Source organism: Synchiropus splendidus, chromosome 9 (assembly GCF_027744825.2).
Source record: "Synchiropus splendidus isolate RoL2022-P1 chromosome 9, RoL_Sspl_1.0, whole genome shotgun sequence".
Classification (NCBI taxonomy): domain Eukaryota; kingdom Metazoa; phylum Chordata; class Actinopteri; order Syngnathiformes; family Callionymidae; genus Synchiropus; species Synchiropus splendidus.
In genome coordinates, this window is record NC_071342.1 from 13188774 (window position 1) to 13208576 (window position 19803).

Consider the following 19803-nt stretch of genomic DNA (forward strand, 5'->3'; position numbering starts at 1 on the left):
TAACGGTGTTCCACAACCCATCAAGAATACATTAAAAATATCATGTATTGAAGCATAATCATTGTTAAACGATTTTGTTGAGGGAGCATCCGATACACTCTAAATATGGATGCAGACGGCTGTGAGAGGAGGATGAACTTGCTCAACATTATTACGTAGGAAACTGCCAATAACATTGGTTGAGTTCATGATGGCAGCTGGCAGAAACCCATTCAGGATCTTTCTGGATTCCTCTGTGCGCCTCTGCGAATGGCAAGGACGAAATGGGGCCATGTAGGTTTGTTACAATGAAGCCTTTTGACATTAGCAGCCTGGATATGAACACCCCAGGCATTGTTATTAATGAAAACTAAGTTCAAAGTGAGCTTTAAGAGGATTTGAGCAATATTAACAGCTTAGAAATCTGAGCTGAGAAATTAGCGGGCAGAATTGTAATTCACTCAGTCAATTAACATGTCATAATCCTTATTGTTCAGTTTTTCAACATAGTCTTTTGTCTGCTATTTACAACCGGAATGAGTGAAGGAGATAATGTATACTTACCGAACATGTGTTGACATTGTCGTCGTCCCTTTCTTCATAGAAAAAATAAACAAAGGGGATCCACAGAAAAACGCAGAAGAGGATGATAGAGTAGAGCGCTGTGGGGAGGAAAAGGGAGACAAATGAAAAACAAATCTTTTTCTATCAGCATATTTTACACCTTTTAGATATAAACAGTTCATCACCATTTAGTTTTGACTGTTATGGCTAAATGTAGACAGCTCAGAGATGTTTTATGGGCTCAGTCAATGACATACTTTTTAGAAATACTTTAGTAAATTCACTCTGTGTGCCTAAAAATTATCACTTGGCTCAAGCTCATGATTTAAAAAGACTTTCTTTCATCCTTTTTTTCAATGTATTCTACGAGATAACCTGGCAAAAACAACAAGATACAACCAGATAAGGAATGCTAAATACATCAATAGACTGGGCTCAAATGTGTGCCGGTGGAATACGCTAAATTAACTTCATATTTTAAAATCAGTAAAGACCCAACATTCAACAGTTTTAATTGTTTGTTCTAAGCATGGCTAAAGATCAGAGATGGGGAAATTGATGGACAAATGGTGGTGGTGGTGGTGTTGGTGGTGATGATGACGGAGAAGAAACGAATATACAACTAAAAGGAATTCATTAATTCATCTGAGCTTGATGAAGAAAGACCAGCGTGTTGTTTTGAAGCGGTGTTGGTTCAGAGTTGCGTCACGCTCAATTGAGTGTCCAATCACTAAAAGGCAAAGCATAGAAGCATGTTCCGTTTTGATTTTCCTGCTCCTAGAATGTTGGCTCTTTTCTTGGTTGAGTCGAATTTCATCTGCAGCATAACAATAATCTGAATAGATAAGCAATAATCAACGCTAAAAACATTTGAATGACAAAATATGAATACCCTCCAAATACATTTTCAATTTATGTACACATTTCTGTGTTTGAGAAGGTAAAAACATGAAAAAAATGAATTGAACAAAACCATTTCCGCTGTGGTTAGAAAACTACAAAATGTCGAAAACAAATAAGTCACTAGACTATACAGTGCACCAACTGAAAAAGGGTGACTGAGTTGTGGCTAATTATGACTTCTTGCATGGATGAAAGAGTGAGAAACTTATTTTTTATATAAATAACTGTGGCCAATTGTTCAATCATAACATTGGACTAATGGAATTCACCCAGCTTTCATTTAAATAGGGCTGGGAATTCAATAATGCGATGAGATTAGAACCGATGGAGCCCTCCTCTGCTTATTGTCCAATACCATAAAAAGCCATCACATTTTCATGAGCCTATCTTATCTATAAATTGGTAATAGAAAATTTCTGACAATAAAACACAGACAAAAAATGCTTATAATAGAGCGCGGAGAAAGTCATTCTCATAGTCAATTATGACTGGCTGTGATGGATTTGAGGTGCGCCTGATATCAAAGGTCTTTAATAACTCTCCACTCAACGTAATTCTGAATGTGAAGTGATGTGCGCGACTTATCATCGTATTGTGAGGCATCAAAGCAGTAGCTTTCCGGACCAGTTGGCAAAAAGAAAAACCCGGCTGTGCTCCAGTAAAACTATACCTTCAATAAAGCATTAGCAAATGCATTTATGGGGGCAAAAAAAGTGCCCAAGTTCAACACAATACAAATGAGAATGTAAATACTGCAAATGTGCTTCATGTAAATATTTACATTTATATAGTCATAGGCTTTTTAAAATTAACAGCACAGTTCAGACAGGTAGCTCCACAGACACATTGGAATTAAATTGGTTCTGGCACAATGTATTTGACACAATATTACACTTGATGTTGCTGATGTTTTAAGGTTAATTTAGCCTCGTATTTTATAGTTTTATCCATTCATTTATTCATGAAGCAATGCTCCCACTAATAGCCACACGCATGAGAAGTGGTAGCATCAAGAGTTGTGTCATACAGGAGAGAGGACAAAAAAACCCTACAAACTCATTTCTGTATATTGAGTCATACACGGCATAAAAATAACTGTGACTCGGAAATGTTGCCACTATAACACCAAAACACTGCAACATCCGTTGTGAATTCTTCACTGCTGTCATTGATGGTCGACTTTAACCTAGACGAGTGAAATGAATTGGTTTATTGTCATAGGTGATTTTTCACCAAAATAGTGTCTCAGACAAAGGACTCCAGAGACAGATGAAAATATCTGTCTGTGTAGACACATGCTGAAAGGCAGGGCCAGATAAGCTTGAACTCTCATTTCCTGTGAACATCAAGGGAGAAACCATTTTTTGGAAGGGCCACACCAGGGATAATACTCCTGTTTGAGCCAAGATAGAAGGTTGAAAATGTACCGGTTTTGCTTTCACAGCTCAATTAACGGTGAACTACAAGAAATGAATCATGACCTTGTTGTTTTCAATTATTGTTTTTTTTTACACTGAATCCTGATGACAAGATATTTTTATTTACTTATTTTTATTTTTTTAAGTATTTGCAGGACCACCTTCTAAATAATAGTTTATTTAGTTGTTCAGAATGAATGTTGCAGAAGAACCTACCAAATGTCATTTATTTCCTGTTTATGTGCAAGTGAAAGAGCCGGACAACAATAACAAGTTTACAAGAACTGCAGGGAATAACTTGCAAATGGACGTTAGATTCATTTAGACGATATGGTTTACACACTACTAAATGCTTCTGTTTGTGCAAGTTTTCATTGATTTTAATACGCTCTATAGATCTGAAAGCTTCTCCATTTAGCACTGGATTTAAAAGCAAGGTTATTTGAACTAGTAATGGTTAAAAACACTCTCCAGGGCATATTGACCAGTCAGGGAAAATAGGACTGTCCTGCTGCTATGAACATCTTTTTATAAATCAAGTGTTGCTGTTTGTGAATTTGGTGATCAATAGTAATTTTATTTCCACATCACACTCACTCTGATGCTCTACATGGTCTCCTTTGTTGTCACTGTTTGGGCAAGAACCTTTCCAAATATCTCGGCTAAGCAAAGTGATCTGAGTCAATGTGTACTGAGAAACACTGCACTACATTTCAGCACCATGAACGACAATATTGAAGAGATGTTGATGGCCAAAATAATCATACCAAAATAGAATCAGACAATTTCAAAGGAGAGGTGGTGAAAAGAAAATGCTGCACGTTCATTGGTGAAAACATTCAGCTCCTTCTTCACTAAATGACATCATCTGGGATACATACACATTACATAAAGCAAACCCTCAAAATATAATTGGAATTTGTCCAGGTTTTTCAAGAAGCTCTTAAAAGAAAGTGGGGTCTACAGAGCCTTTCAGCGAAAATGTAGGGTTTTTTTGTGCATCGCAGTTGAAGAACCAAAGTAGAGATTGTATTTACAAGAGGCTGGCATCCTCTCTTGCTCCTCTTCCACAAAATGGCATTGAAATGGCAGAGAGAAATCCAATGATTTATTCAAACGTCCCGGGGGTGTTTTGCCCTGTTGCTTTAGGGTCTTATGCACCACTGCTTTGAAGTACCAGTCCAAGAAAATATATAAATGGATAGAAGCTGGAGATTGAACAAGGAGGTTTTTCAAGTTTGGGCTCTATCAAAGACCATGACAAAAGCTACTATGACTCTCAAGGATGTGTTCGATGACACTTATCCACCTGGTCAGTAAAACCTCACATATACAGATTGGCATGCATATTGCCAGACATGCAAAATCCCAACTAAACATGTTCAGTGTAAGATGATGTCATTGAAGAATATGTATTTTCATCGGCCAATAATGTAGCTGGGCAATGAATCTCAAGACAAACGGAAAAACCCACATTCATCTTGAAATCACATACAAAAGAATCACTCCTAATTGTGTAATATTGTTGGTTGGACCTTGACTATATTTTCTGTACAGCAATCAAATACATAGAGACTCAGATCAGCATGCCGCTAGACTGCCAGTCAATCTAATCATCATGCGACACATGAACCACCACAAAGATGTCATGCAACATTTAAATTGAAAAGGTTAAATTGGTGAGGAATCAGTGTATATATGATGGAGCTTGGTCTCCACCTACTGGTAAATAGAAAAGTCATGTCTCTTGAAGCAAGAATGAAGGGAGAAAAAAAAAGTAATAACACTAACCTAATAGAACACAACGCAATAGGAGTGAAGAATTCCATGATGATATGAATATTAATGCGTAAATGGTGTGGTGAGACATGACAGCAGCACATGGATGAGGGGTTTCAAGTTACCTGAAAATATGCAAACCACTGCTGACAGGCAACATGATCAGGGCTGTAAATTTGTTTCTTGAATAAATTAAGACTAAATTAGCTGCTCTGCATCTAGTAACATCATAATTGATAAATAATTGGTGTATGGTTAACCAAATTAATGCCACTACAAAGGCGTATTTAGTAATTACAGTGAAGTGCTGGGATATTATGGATATTATGAGAGGAGTGGTAATGAGTTGTGTGGACATTTTTTTTGTTTATTTATTAATTTATTTGAGGACAAGAAATAACGTACAAATTGCAATGATACTATTGCATTTTAAGAACCCAAAATGAACTATTAACAGCTCTGCGGGAAGAAAAACAAAACAGTGAAATTTTAATTTGAAGATATTTTTGAATAGGTTGGTCTTCAAATTCAGATTCAGTTATAACTGATGATAAACAAAGTTTCTTTTACAGATACAATTTGATCTGACAAGAGCTGAAAAAAGGACATCATGTGGCCCCCAGACCACACTTTGCCAACCTCTGCTCTGCATAACACAACATCAAGCACAAGCATATTTAAATTTCTTCAACACCATTAACTTCTAGAAGACAAACTGCCTTTTCATTGTACTAGTTGATTTCTCATGTACTGTTCACAGTATGTCAGTGGCAATATGTTTATGTCATTACACAAACAAAACTGTTTTCTGTGATTAGACTATAAGAGCCATGTGACAGCTTGCGTTTTTAGAAAATGACATTTTTTGAACAGACGCTTTAACAGTGTGCTGACAAGCGTTTTTAAACTAGCATCTGTTCGAAATTGCGCAACAGAGTTTCACTGCAATGACTGAACGTTGCCTCATGGATAGATAAACTAAAAATAAGGCGCAAATATTTTTTATGACAATCATGTTTATTGATGTGCAACAGTGTGACTTGAAGAACTGACAAAAATACATAAATAAATAAATATAAAATGCCCCTATTTGCAGCAACTAACTACCATTCAGGAAAAGGCAAGCCATGAGGAGGCTATATGATCATCTGTGTTTATCTATCTTCCGATTAGCAAATGACCTCAAAAACTAAGCGCCACCCACTTAATTTATGTATTTAGTATTCCTCAGATTAATGAAAATGTGAAATATTCAAATGGACAAACAAATAAATGAAAGAGGATGTGGAAATGGAGAATATATAGATTTCTAAATGCATGCACATATGAAGAAATACATTTAGAAATACTGATAAGATACATATTTGTTAGTCATTTAAATTGGATGTTGTGTTGCGTGATGTTATTTTTGTCCCTCACACAAAATTGATAATGGTTTTCAATAAAATTTTGGAGTCCCGAATCACCATCTGGATCCAGGAATCATTTGCAGATTTGGCACTCTGTGAAGCAGATGGAGCTACAGATTGAGCTGACGTTGTTACTTGAGCAAACTTAGGTAGATGTTGAACAAGCAAATTGTTTCATTTTAGAAATTGTAATATTTCCCCTGATGAGTCCCCAAAGAAGTACTGTATGGGATGAGGAGTACATAATGATAACCGAAACTTGATGGATAAGTATAAGAGTGAAGAAACGAATGGTCAGTACTCTAATGAAAACAACTGCGCACGACCGCTGCCCTGCTCCCAAGAGAAACAACGCAGTCTGTTCCCCACTGTGAGGCACATCTGCAGCATCTCGGTCACATGCAGTCATGTAATATACTTTTTATATTGAGGGAGAAAAGTCTTTGTTTTTGCTTCCATGAATCTCCATCTTGTCAAGTCTTCACATCAAAAACAATCGTTATTGTATTTTTTAAGGGTATAATAAAAGTGAATTTGGAGTGAAGCACTATGACAACGAGTGATATCACGCTCGTGCAATATTACAAAAGATCATTTTTGACAACCACAAACTTTTTGAATTGGATAACAAACCAGTCTAGCTCAGAGTACAGAAATAAGTGAGATTTTCCAACCTGTCCTGAATCTGCAATAGTAATTTGTGTCACTGTTATTGTATTTCATTTTCACAGATGGGTGAGAAACCATTGCAAGGTGGATTTCTTAGAAGCCAGCAACACAAATTGGATGAAATTGTTTTCTTTCAGTAATGGAATTATAAAATAAAGGCATTGCCAAAATTCCCGAATTCACTCCACCGTTGATTTTTTCCTTTTTAAATGGTTGAATTTTTACGTTCAGACAACCTTGGTCTGAACTATTCTGTTTTGAAACAAGGTTAGTATTTGTGTATTTTAAAGATTTCTTCCGTTTGTTTTCTCTAAATAAAAGAAAAATGCTAAAGTCAGCTGTCTTTCAGGGATGTCAGAAAGTGACAGTACAAAATACTGGAGCCACACAAAGGCAACACCGATGGACAGTCGAAGTACAGTTTCAAAGTCAATGCCATCAAGAAGAAGGAATGCATGAAGAGTAGGACCTCAGCAATTCATCAAGTTTGCAGCAATGAATGGACACACAAGGCTTCAAACCAAATCATTGCATTTTTGCGACCGAATTTAGAGACAGCACAAGTAGAACTCAGACCAAGCCTACAACAACTTCTACAGCGGTATTCTTCCTTGTAGTCTGAAAATGTTTCCATTGAATTGCACTACTGTGGAGCACACTCCATACTCCTGGTCATGCTTCTTATCCAATAAAAATGAGGCATCAACAATCACATTTCGTGGATGCACAAAAATTACATTAAATAAATGTAGAAATGCTACGATGCAACCAACATCAACACAAAATTAAAGCTGCTTTGCACTCATTCTCACATTATCTCTTCAGTGTCTTACTAATGTGTAGAATTGGATAAAAATGCAAAAAAAAAAATGCAGGATTATGACCAAAGCAATGTACATACAGATGTATAGCATGGTGCTGCTGTGTCATTTTGCCAACATATGGATTTTATGAACATCAAACGGACACAGACAATGTTGGTTTTTATAGAGAAAAAAAGAGCAGTTCACACTTCGAAATAAAAACTAAGTACTTACTGTAATAGCCATACAGCACTGTGTCTTCAATATGGCCCCGTGTCACATTACTTGCTGCCCATTCCTAACGGGGAAACAAGATACAATACAGTTCCATCAAGAGTCATAAGGGTATCAAAAGGACACATCTTGCAATAAAAAAGGCAAAAGCAGCCACACAATCCAACACCATGAAATTACAGATGTTTCTCAAAGCACATTTTCAGTCTAGTTTCGAGTCCAAATGCATGGACAGGTCACTGTTAACAGTTCAAACGCAATTTAACAGTTCAAACTTCACTTCATACACTGAGCACGAAGACAAAGTTAAAGAGAATAAATCATGTGCATCTGCCTATAGAGCCTTGACATGTACTGAATGGTGATGCTCCCACAGCTCAGAATACAAAGCAATGATCCTGCAAATTCAGTACAACTATTATGCACTCAAGCACTTTCATCATCTCCAGCAGGTCCATTCAACCTGGCTCCAGACGAAATGTCTTTGCGGCTGACGTAGCATAATTGCTTTTAATTCACTCATTCAGTCTTCATCCTTTGCGCATTGCTGCTGCCTTCTCACGCTGACATCTCGTAATGAGCATGTATGAAAGAGACTTTCATCTTCAGCTGAACCATGTTCTTTTGTACATGATTTTGACCTGTTCAAGGACTACACCTATGCAAACACCATTGTGCTTCATAGTCAGCAGGTGTTTGTCTTCAATACTAAGAAATCATCGTAATCTTGTTTTTAATTCCTAAAATCGCAGAATAAGCATCTGTCAGCAGTTTAGGAAAATGTTGGCGAAACACCAGATAGGAGACAAAAGCTGAAAGACATCCGTCTATTAACATAGAATTTGTCCTTTTATATAGCTAGTAAAATATATCTGTATTGTTTTTTTGTCATTTTTGATTTATTTGTCATTGATTTATTTGTGAAAAAAAGAAACAATAAACAGCAAAAATTGGTATCAGTCTTTTGGGGCTTAAAAAAAAAAAAAAAAAAAAAAACAGCACAACAAGTGCACACTGTAACATATATATATATATATATATATTTTTTTCCTTATTATTCAATTAATTCTATTGAAGCTGCATTATTCATTAGATTAGATTAGATGGCCATGTGACATGTTGATGCAACTCTTGAAAACAGGCTGCTACATTAATATAATGAAATTTGTCTGTACTGAGCCGAATTACATACAGCAGCTATAACACCACTATATATATTTTTATATATGTATTAGTGGTGGGACTTTAACAAGTTAATCACGATTAATTGATTAATAGTAAATTAGCGTCTTAAAATATTTTAATCGCATTTAATCATTGTTATTTTATTTAACTTAACAGTTTGCTCTCCAGACAACGGGGAACCTTTGTAAGTGCAGGAGTTCCCAGTCCACGGATCACACTGATGCACAAGACACGTGGCAGCTAGGATGATTTGCTTTTGTTCAGGGGTGTTTTTCGCTACACAATGACCAGGGTTTCCACTACTCTGACTTGAAATGCTTATAAAATTGAATTTTTTTTCAAGACATTAAAACAGCTTCCGAATGCTGCCTCGACCCGACCCCGGATAAGTGGCAGAAGAAGGTGAAGGTGAAGGTGAAGGTGAAGGTGAACTTTTTTAATCGAATCCCACCCCTAATATATATATTCCCACCCCTATATATATATATATATATATATATATATCCAAGAGATTTTCCTTTATAAATCATTGATTGTTCAGATCAGCAGTTTCAGTTAAATGTATCATAAAGCAGACAAACACAGTTATATTTGCGAAGTGAAATGAAGTTTATAGGATTTACAGAAAGTGTGAAATAATTACTTAAACAAAAGTAGGCAGGTGCATAAATTTGGGCGCCCTTGTTGTTTTATTGATTTGAATACCTTTAGCACTAATTATTGGAACACAAAATTTGTTTGGTAAGCTCATTGACCCTTGACCTACATACAAAGGTGAAGCCAATCATGAGAAAGGGTGTTAAAGGTGGCCAGTTGCAAGTTGTTCTCCTCTTTGCATCTTCTCTGAAGAGTGGCAACATGGGAGCCTCAAAACAACTGTCAAATGACCTCATCATGGTTTAGGGGAAGGATACAAAAAGCTAGCTCAGAGATTTCAGCTGTCAGTTTCCACTGTGAGAAACATAGTGAGGAACTGGAAGACCACAGGCACAGTTCTAGTTAAGGCCCGGAGTGGCAGGCCAAGAAAGATCTCAGATAAGCAGAGACCAAGGATGTTGAGAACAGTCAAACTCAACCCACAGACCAGCTCAACATGATCTAGCTGCAGATGGTGTCACCGTGCATCATCTAACTGTTCAGCACAGTTTGCACAAGGAGATGCTGTATGGGAGAATAATGCGGCAGAAGCCTTTACTCCGCACATGTCACAAACAGCGTTGCTTGAGGTGTGCTAAAGCACATTTGGACAAGCCAGCTTCATTTTGGAATAAGGTGCTGTTATTTGGACATAACAAGGGGCGGTATGCATGGGGGAAGAAGAACACAGCATTCCAAGACAAACACTTGCTACCCACAGAAAAATTTGGTGGTGGTGGTTCCATCATGCTGTGGTGCTGTGTGGCCTGTGCAGGTACTGGCAATCTTGTTAAAGTCAAAGGTCGCATGGATTCCAGTCAGTATCAGCAGATACTTACGAACAATGTTCAATACTCATTGACAAAGTTGAAGTTGCGCCGGGGCTGGATACTTCAACAAGACAACGACCCTAAACACTGCTCAAATTCTACTGAGGCATTCATGCAGAGGAACAAGTACAACGTTCTGGAATGGCCATCTCAGTCCCCAGACCTGAATATTATTGAAAATCTGTCTCAGAAACCATCAAACCTGACTGAACTGGAGATGTTTTGTAAAGACCAATGGTCAAAAATACCTTCAACCAGAATCCAGACCCTGATTGGAAGCTATAGGAAGCGTTTGGAGGCTGTTATTTCTGCAAAAGGAGGATCTACTAAATAATGATGTCATTTTTCTGTTGGGGTGCCCAAACTTATGCACCTGCCTATTTTTGTTTAAGTAATTATTGCACACTTTCTGTAAATCCTATAAACTTCATTTCACTTCTCAAATATCACTGTGTTTGTCTGCTATATGATACATTTAACTGAAATTGCTGATCCAAACAACCAATGATTTACAAAGGAAAATCTTGAAAATGATCAGGGGTGCCCAAACTTTTGTATACGACTGTATATATATATATATATATATATAGTCAATGCATACAAAAGTAGTTCAGGAAAGTACAGAACCAGATGGTAAGTGGCAACAGTTAAGTTGTGACTAACTATGCTGCTGCAAGATGCCTTTTTACATCAGTTCAGAAGTGAACATAAAGGAATTCTACCTTGAATCAGGTGATTACATGCCTGGGGAGTTAACATTTGCAGCTTACATTTGAAGTCTATTACTGCAATATAGACTTGATAATAAGAAATCAAACTGCAGGCTGTTGAAATTGAGATGTTATTTCACACTTTGCTACATCTTCCAATAGAAACACAAACACATTCATGAGCCAAGAATTGGCTCCGCATAGGAAAGCAGATACACATTGTCTTGATCTAAAGAAAATAAGAAAGCAACTGAGTTTCAAATAGCCTCAGGAAAACTCATTAACACTGTTAAAATTGATTTCCCAGAGACTACAAGCCGACACTCACCTTGTAGGTACCATTTGGATACTTCATGAATGAGACAAGGAATATGTCCACCGGGAGAAGAGCTGAAGTTATTAAGGCAATGGCCAGTGCACATATCGCTGTGATGGTTGAAATAACTTCACTTTCCTGACGACTTTGGAACTTTCTAATGTAGATCCAACAGAAAGCAAGGATGACCTACAAAAGAGACACAGTAAATGGCTTACAGGCATAACACTTAAGCAAGAATTGTGAAGGAAGATAAATATTTTAAAATGTCTTTAAGCTGAGGGCTAAGGCTTTGGGACTCAATATCAGTAACATTAGCAAAAAGAGGACTGTCTACAAAAAGGTATGTTTGAATGAACTTGCCATTATGGACATGGTAATGAAGGTATGGACACCTACTGCAGTTTTTAACCAATAGTGTTCCATATACAATGGAATGGAATGTCTCGTCTTGAGAAAAAAATTGAATCACAACTTGATCACCATTCATAGAGCTGTAAGTACTGAACAAATGTTCCAACATTGAATCAGAATTGAAGCCTCCTGGAAGGTATTACAAGACATTTGCTTGGTGGAAATGCGGAAAGTGCCCATGCTCATACACATGGACAGGACTCATGTGGCCCTCAAGGAGTCAGAGAGCAATGATAAAACTGATCATATAGAAACAGATAACCTCACGTCCTCCAATGAAAAATTAAAATTACTTGGGGTCCTCTCTTCTCTTTTTCCTTTACTGTTTCTACTATTTCACGTGCGTCATAGCAGTTTAACAAGTGATGGCTTTTTGATGATAATTTATTGGTAATCAAAATGAAGAATGGCATGATAATTTTCAGGTATTTTGAACTGTTTTAGACAGGTTTTTACTCCAATTATTATATATGCACATTTATTGATTTGTAACACAGATCTCTAGCCAGTTTTGACACCTTTTGATATCTGTATTTGCAGCATTCTTCTGTCTGATCATTTCTTGTCCCAATTCCACACTTCTTTCAATCCTGAGCCAAACAAAGAGCTACTGCTCAGAACTAAAATTGTGTTTTTGATGAACACAGTTTCATATGGATAATACCTCGGAAAGAGTTTGCACTTTAGAAAGCTTGTGTCGTTAAATGTTACTATCGAGACACCTGCTGAAAACCAAGCATGTCTGGACTGCACAATGAAGGAAACTTCAATGACTCAACTTTAGACTTGTTGACAATTTGCATTATTGACTTGGGACCTTTTCAGTATCAAAACAGGAGCAGGAGGCATCAGCTTTCTAAAGGGCAGGCAACCTTTTAATCAGGGGAAGAAAATAATGGCTTCGAAATGACAAGGTCATATTCTGGACACAGAGGCTTTGGGAAGTGAGGGCAATGTTAAAATACCCATCAGATCAAGGGTTGCCATTTTCCAACAAGATCAATGAGAGTCCTGTCATCTAAAGCGGTGCGGCAGTCTTTTTTTCCCCTACTCTTGGAAATAATGCTGGTTATGCATGCAAATTAGATTTACAGAAAGAGCCACTCAAAGTCTGGCCATACCGCTCAACTGACAAGTCACAGCAACATATTGGCAGTCAGACCTTAAGACGTCTAAGACCCAGAATGACGGCTGAGTCCTAAATAAGGCGTCAGATTAGTCGTCGCTGACCGAGTTCAGGGTTTACTTGCAGCCCAATGACGTCTCCAAGCGCAGCACAAATATGTAGTCATGTGTGCTAACTTCTGAGCTATTATAGGCCATTTCTTATATGATGTCCGCAATGGCCTACATTTATCCATCCGACGTTAAATTATCTGACACATTCTATTGGAATTTGGAGTTTGACACGGCTGTTCGAGACATTCAGCCACATTCGACATACAAAACCATGAAAGTAAGACAGCTAGAAGAATTATGAAAAAGAACATCGACAAGAATACTGCCAGGACGTCTGTCGAAAACACTAGACCTGTCAAAAACAAAGTCCGACTACAGGATGGTTATGAGCGTTTCATAAAAAGAATGTGACACACAACCTCTCTATTGAAGCTTACCAAAAGTATAAAGGTGAAAATAGACCAGCCGAGAACAGACTCGGAGATCATCGACTGGGCCGCCATCTTCACTTCCTGTAATAACAAAACCACGTGATGCCGATGACGTCACAACTTCAGACGGCGGTATTTTCAGACAAACGACCAGTATTTCTTAAGTATTTTTGCATTCAGGATAACTTGCGCTGTGTATTCATGTCCATTTGTTACTAATAGTAATATAATTTGTTTCAATTATTATCCACTATAATTGTATGGGTCTCAGTTTATATAAATAAAAACCTATACTTGTTGATATATATATATATATATATATATATATATATATATATATATATATATATATATATATATATATATATATATATATATATATATATATATATATATATATATATATATATAAAACCAACAAGTATACCAACAAGTATACTTGTTGGGGTTTTTTTTGTTGAAATATATATATATATATATTTCAACAAGTATAGGTTTTTATTTATATAAACTGAGACCCATACAACACTTTTTATATAATTTTTTATTTATATAACAACTTTTTATACTGCTCCAAAAAATAAAGGGAACACTTGGGAACACAACACAATGTAAATCCAAGTCACATTTCTGTGAAATCGATCTGTAGGCAATTGGCAAGACACACCTAATAAAGGAGTGGTTCTGCAGGTGGTGACCACAGACCGCTTCTCAGTTCTGATGCTTTCTGGCTGGTGTTTTGGCCACTTTTGAAATCTGGCTGTGCTTTCACTCTAGTGGTTGCATGAGACGGAGTCCACAACCCACACAAGTGACTCAGGTAGTGCAGCTCATCCAGCGTGGCACATCAACGCGAGACAGGCCAGTACATCAGGAGACGTGGAGCTGGCCGTGGGAGGGCAACAACCGAGCAGCAGGACCGCTACCTCCTACTTTGTGCAAGGAGAAACAGTAGGAGCACTGCCAGAGCCCTGCAAAATGTGCATGTGTCCGCTCAAACGATCAGAAACACACTCCATGAGGCTGGTATGAGGGCCCGACGTCCACAGGTGGGGATTGTGCTTATAGCCAAACACTGTGCAGGGAGAACACCAAGATTGGCAAATTCGCCACTGGTGCCCTGTGCTCTTCACAGATGAAAGCAGGCTCACACTGAGCACATGTGGCAGACATGAGTCTGGAGACGCCGTGGAGAACGTTCTGCAACATGCTCAAGCATGACCGGTTTGGCAGTGGGTCAGTGGTCAATGGTGTGGGGTGGCATTTCTTCGGAGGGCCGCACAGACCTCTACGTGCTCGCCAGAGGTAGCCTGACCCCCATTAGGTCCTGAGATGAGATCCTCAGACCCCTTGTGAGACCATACAGTATACTGGTGCGGTTGGCTCTGGGTTCCTCCTAATGCAAGACAAGGCCTCATGTGGCTGGAGTGTGTCAGCAGTTACTGCAACACAAAGGCATTGAGGTTATGGACTGGTCCGCCCGTTCCCCAGACCTGAATCCAATTGAACACATCTGGGACATCATGTCTCGCGCCATCCACCAATGGCAAGTTGCACCACAGACTGTCCAGGAGTTGGCAGATGCCAACGGGTCCGGGGTGTGGGAGGAGATCCCTCAGGAGAACATCCACCACCTCATCAGAAGCATGTCCAGGCGTTGTAGGGACGTCATACAGGCACGCGGAGGCCACTGAGCCTCATTTTGACTTGTTTAAAGGATCTTACATCAAAGTTGGATCAGCATGTAGTGAGTTTTTCCACTTTCATTTTGAGTATAACTCCAAATCCAGACCTCCATGGGTTGATACATTTGATTTTCATTGATAATTTTTGTGTGATTTTGTTGTCAGCACATTCAACTATGCAAATAACAAAGTATTTAATCAAAATATTTCATTAACTCAGAACTCACAACGTGATGCAACTGAGACCAACCAACATCTATGCCCTGACCTACAAATTTCTCATAACCTTTTCACACCATTTGAGATCAGTGCGTGCAAAAGATAATTCTTCTTTTTTTTTGCAGTTTACTGTCCTTTGAATTGCTGCACTAAAAGAGAAGGCAGCCATGCTTCGCCGTGTCTGAAATTAAATTATTACTTGAGTAATCACTCTTGGACGTAGAACGCTGTGCTGTGACATTGAAGCTCAAAAGTTTTTCAAAGAGAAAAAAATCTCGTTGTTTTTGGAGGAATGGGCTCATTAGCATCAGCACTGAGGAACACTGTCAGCAGTTAATTATTTGGGACACTTTTGGACTGAACTCTTATGAATCAATAGCCATATATCTGAATGCCACTCATACTCCTGACTTGAAAGTTGATGGAACTAGTCCAAAGCAGTCACATTTCCCTTCATGACTGTAAATGTTGGCAGTGATTAATCTGAATCCATAAAGCCACCTAATGTGTCTTGAAAATGTGCCCGCTGAGATATTGAGGCATTTCAATGTCGTGTGCCCCAATGCTGACTTCAAGATTGCCAAAGGGTGAATCCAGTTGCTATAGAACAGCACAGCGACATGTTTTCAGATTTACAATAAAGTGATGTATTCAACTTCTGAGTCACATCCCATCGTGCCTTGAATGCATGATTCAAGTGTGAGTCAAAACAGAAAAAGGAAAATTACATTTAAAACAACGTCGAGTCAAATTACGATTGACAATGCATTTAAATAATTCACTAGCTTGTAGCCATCCAATTTTTGAAAATCACAAAAGCGGCACTAAAGCTACAGTTTTTGGCAGCGATCGAACACCCACTTGCTCGAACATAAATCAGCCCTGACAGCTGTCTGTGATTTCTTTTTTTTACAAAAGACATCAGAGTCTTGATTGTTTTTGTTGTTTAAATTGGTTTTTGTTTGCTTCTTGCATTAACTCAATTTTGATCCTTGATAGTCATTCATTTGATCATCAGCCAAGCCGTTCCTCTGCGGAGATCAGTCCGCTTTTATTTAATCGCTTCCATCAATGTACTCTTGGCAGTACCTTCCCAGCACAGGTGAGCTCTCACAATTGATGAATGTGTCTCCTTAATGTGTTTTTTTTGTGTGATTTCACGAGCAAACTAAAAGTACACACCAGTGGCTGCGCCTGAGTACAGATTAACCACACACAATGCCACGTCTTTGTCCAGTCTGTACGCCAATTTAGCAAATGGACCAATAAAACCTGCAGGTGCGTTTTTCCCCCCTCAATCCTTTTAATAAGAGATTTCAAGGATGAAAAGAGCAGTCAGAATACACTGAGCGTATGTTTGCACTGTAGACAAACACCTGCTTGAACAAAATTCATAATAGTGCCGATTGATGTAAAGTACACATGTAGTAATCTGATGCAGCACATGTACAGAAAAGCACTTCAGAAACACTCAAGCAGCTGAACAATAGACTAATGTTCATGAGTACTTGTTAGCCTGAAACTGTTTGCACCCTTTTCCCTGCATTTTTCTCATCAAACCATGCATTAATACCCTTAATCAACCTCTTCAGCGTATTATGTTTCTTAAAGCACTCAGCACCATATGCTTGCAATCAATAAACTTATTAAAGTTGCACGAAGCCGTCATTAGCTTTTTAACCTGATCAAGCTTCTAATGGCAGCAGGACTTGTTTTCCTTTACATATTAAGCCACTAGTTTATGGCATGAATGTGTTCACCTCTGCACATATTTCCATATAAAGTATAAAAGTAAACAGAGCTGTTTATCAAATCTGTCACTTGATTTTTACTCAACTGTTGGCAGTATTGTGAGACCATATACTTCAATTCATACTGACATACTGAGTTTAAAAAAAAGAATAAATAAAAAAGCCCCCAGCGAAGGTTGGCAGCCAGTGTCTGCGCTTTCAATCAGAAGCATAAAACTCAGCAGCGAGGCGTCTAACAGCCGACTCCACATCACCCCGGTTTTAGCTTCACTGCACCGACTCCCTGACCACTTTAGAATTGAAAGATTTCATTGATAACTTTTAAAGCCGGTCTATGCTGGCTCCCGAATGCATAATAGAAATGCTGACCTCGGATGTGCCAGCCAGGACCCGCAGATCCGCTGGTGGAACCATGCTGGTCGCTCTAAAGTGGAGACTTAAATCGAAAGGTGACAGAGCCTTCACCAACAGGGCATTGGAATGGACTGCCTGAGGAGATCCGGAAAGCAAACAGTACCTCCGCTTTTAAAAACTCATTTTTACAGGCTTGCACATCTGTCTCTTTCTCTTTCGCCTGCAAAACCACTTGGATAAACAGTTCTACAATTTAATATGCACTAAAACTATTATCATTCGTTATTTCTCTCTGACAAACATTTACTTTTATGTATTTAAAATGTTAAATTATTTCATTTTCTCATCACACACAGACATGACCCACTGGCTTTCACTTTAAGCATATTTTATTATTCCCCTTTATTGTACATTAATTGAAGTTCAATTCAATGAAAAAGGTATTCAATTGAAAATATTTTTCTCTCTTCGATTAATGCTGTTAAAAACGATGTTGCTAAAAACAACTCTAAACTTACTAGAAGGACTTTTCTCCTACATTAATCTATTAACGTGTCCCAGAAGTAGCAGTTAGAGGTCTGTTAACTGCCTGAACGAACAGTTCCGGAGCAGTTTTTTTCTTCTTCTTGGGCAGGGTGAGGGAATTGCATGAAGATCTAATGGTTCCATCTGCTCTTTGGAGTGCCCCGTGGTCTCCTTGCAGCTGGATCTTCCATGAAACTCATCACAGCACAGTCTCCATGTGGCATTTTCACTAGATAATAAAACCACGTCAATTGATTCCTCTCTGTGCCTGGAAGGTCGAGCTACACTTCGATATCTCAAGAAGTTAAACCCAGTTACTAAGTCATAATGCTGCACTCAGTGACAAAAGTGGTGATTTAATTTTTTTTTCACATAAAGGAATTATAGGTGGCCAGTTACAATAAACAGCCAGTGTTTTTAATGTTCAAACAGTATCATATTAAGTTCTTTTTAATTTAGAAAACCACCATCATGGACTTGTCTTGAGCATTTGTTTTAGACCAGGGGCCACCAAACCGTTCCAGAAAGGGTCACAGTTGGGTGCGGGTTTTTGTTCCAGCAATTTTATCACTGTGATCGCTTTCAAAGTTATATGTATCACTAGTTCTATCATCATCTCTTTGATGATTCTTCTGAAAACAGAAGACCACCTACCATTTCAAGGGTGCTTGACCATGATGGCTTGCATCATATATGCCATTTTCACCACAATTTATTTGCTATGAGTGGTCCTTTACTTGACGTTGGTAACTTCTAAAGTCAGCGACCTCAATATAATCTCCTGGATAGTCTTTCGCATCAAAGTTATAGCTCAAGAAAAGACATGTATTGCTACCATTATAGACAGCTTGACTGTTCCCTGCCCTTTTCCACAATTATTCTCATCAAATTGACTTGGTAGGTTTGTTCTGAAATTATTATTAATGTTTTTTTTTTCTTTTTTTTCTTCTCAAACTACTGGATTCTCTGAGTCTGGGAACACCACTGCCACCTGCCTTCACATTAAGTTCATTTGAAGTTTAAGTACAAACAATTTGTATGATATTCAAAAGCTAATAAAGGTATCTACATACATGAAATTAATGTACGGATGTAACATTGGGTGGTGACTACAGCATGGGTGTTAATGAGCTGCTTGGTGGAGGTCTGCACTTGCTCAGGACTTTTCAAGTGATAAAAACCATCTCCAATCTTTTGCCGCAGCAAAATAACAGATGAAAATGCATTTTATTAAAAATAAAAAAAAATGAATTAATCCTCAGATCAACTTTGTCGATATGTAATTTTTAGCATGAGCCACAGACCACAAAGATCATCCTCAGTTCAAAATCAAGTTGTTTCAGCTTACAAAACCAGAGTGGATTCACTGATGGCTGTCATCAGTGTAGGTGGTGTACATTATAAAACGCTGTCCTGGTGACTGTGACTCCAGGTAGGGTCATTTTGTAGTTTGTTAAATTGACTCAAGCAACTATTAACAATGTCATTTAATTTTATTTTTTTGACAATCTGTCTTTGGTAACCAAAGGCTAAAAGCTGTGTTCTGCCAGCAGAAAATATTAAGGTGGCGTCATGTGTCCCGCCATGCTGCAACACATGGAACCCACAGTCTTGCTCACGTTTCTACTTCTACACTCATTTATAGTAAATCACCTACAATCCATGGTTCAGCCTGTGCATTATTCTTATTTTTGTATCGCAAAAACGTTCCAATAGTGACAATCAAATGTCAAACTCCATAGAACATTGTAAAACAATTTTCGACTGTTACTACTACTACTACTACTGTTTTTTATTGTTACTACTACCA

General features: G+C 38.1%; 1 protein-coding gene across 1 annotated transcript in view; it reads right to left on the reverse strand.

Annotated features, from left to right (window-relative positions):
* lmbrd1 (LMBR1 domain containing 1) overlaps positions 1-13558 on the reverse strand; it is a 38225-nt gene extending 24667 nt beyond the window's left edge. The window contains exons 1-4 of the mRNA XM_053875251.1: positions 13466-13558; positions 11448-11624; positions 7759-7822; positions 544-641 (exon numbers count right to left, since the gene is read on the reverse strand). Of these exons, the coding sequence (XP_053731226.1) occupies positions 544-641; positions 7759-7822; positions 11448-11624; positions 13466-13531 (405 nt within the window). The 5' untranslated portion in view covers positions 13532-13558. The remainder of the gene's footprint in view (positions 1-543; positions 642-7758; positions 7823-11447; positions 11625-13465) is intronic.
* Positions 13559-19803: the final 6245 nt, after the last annotated feature.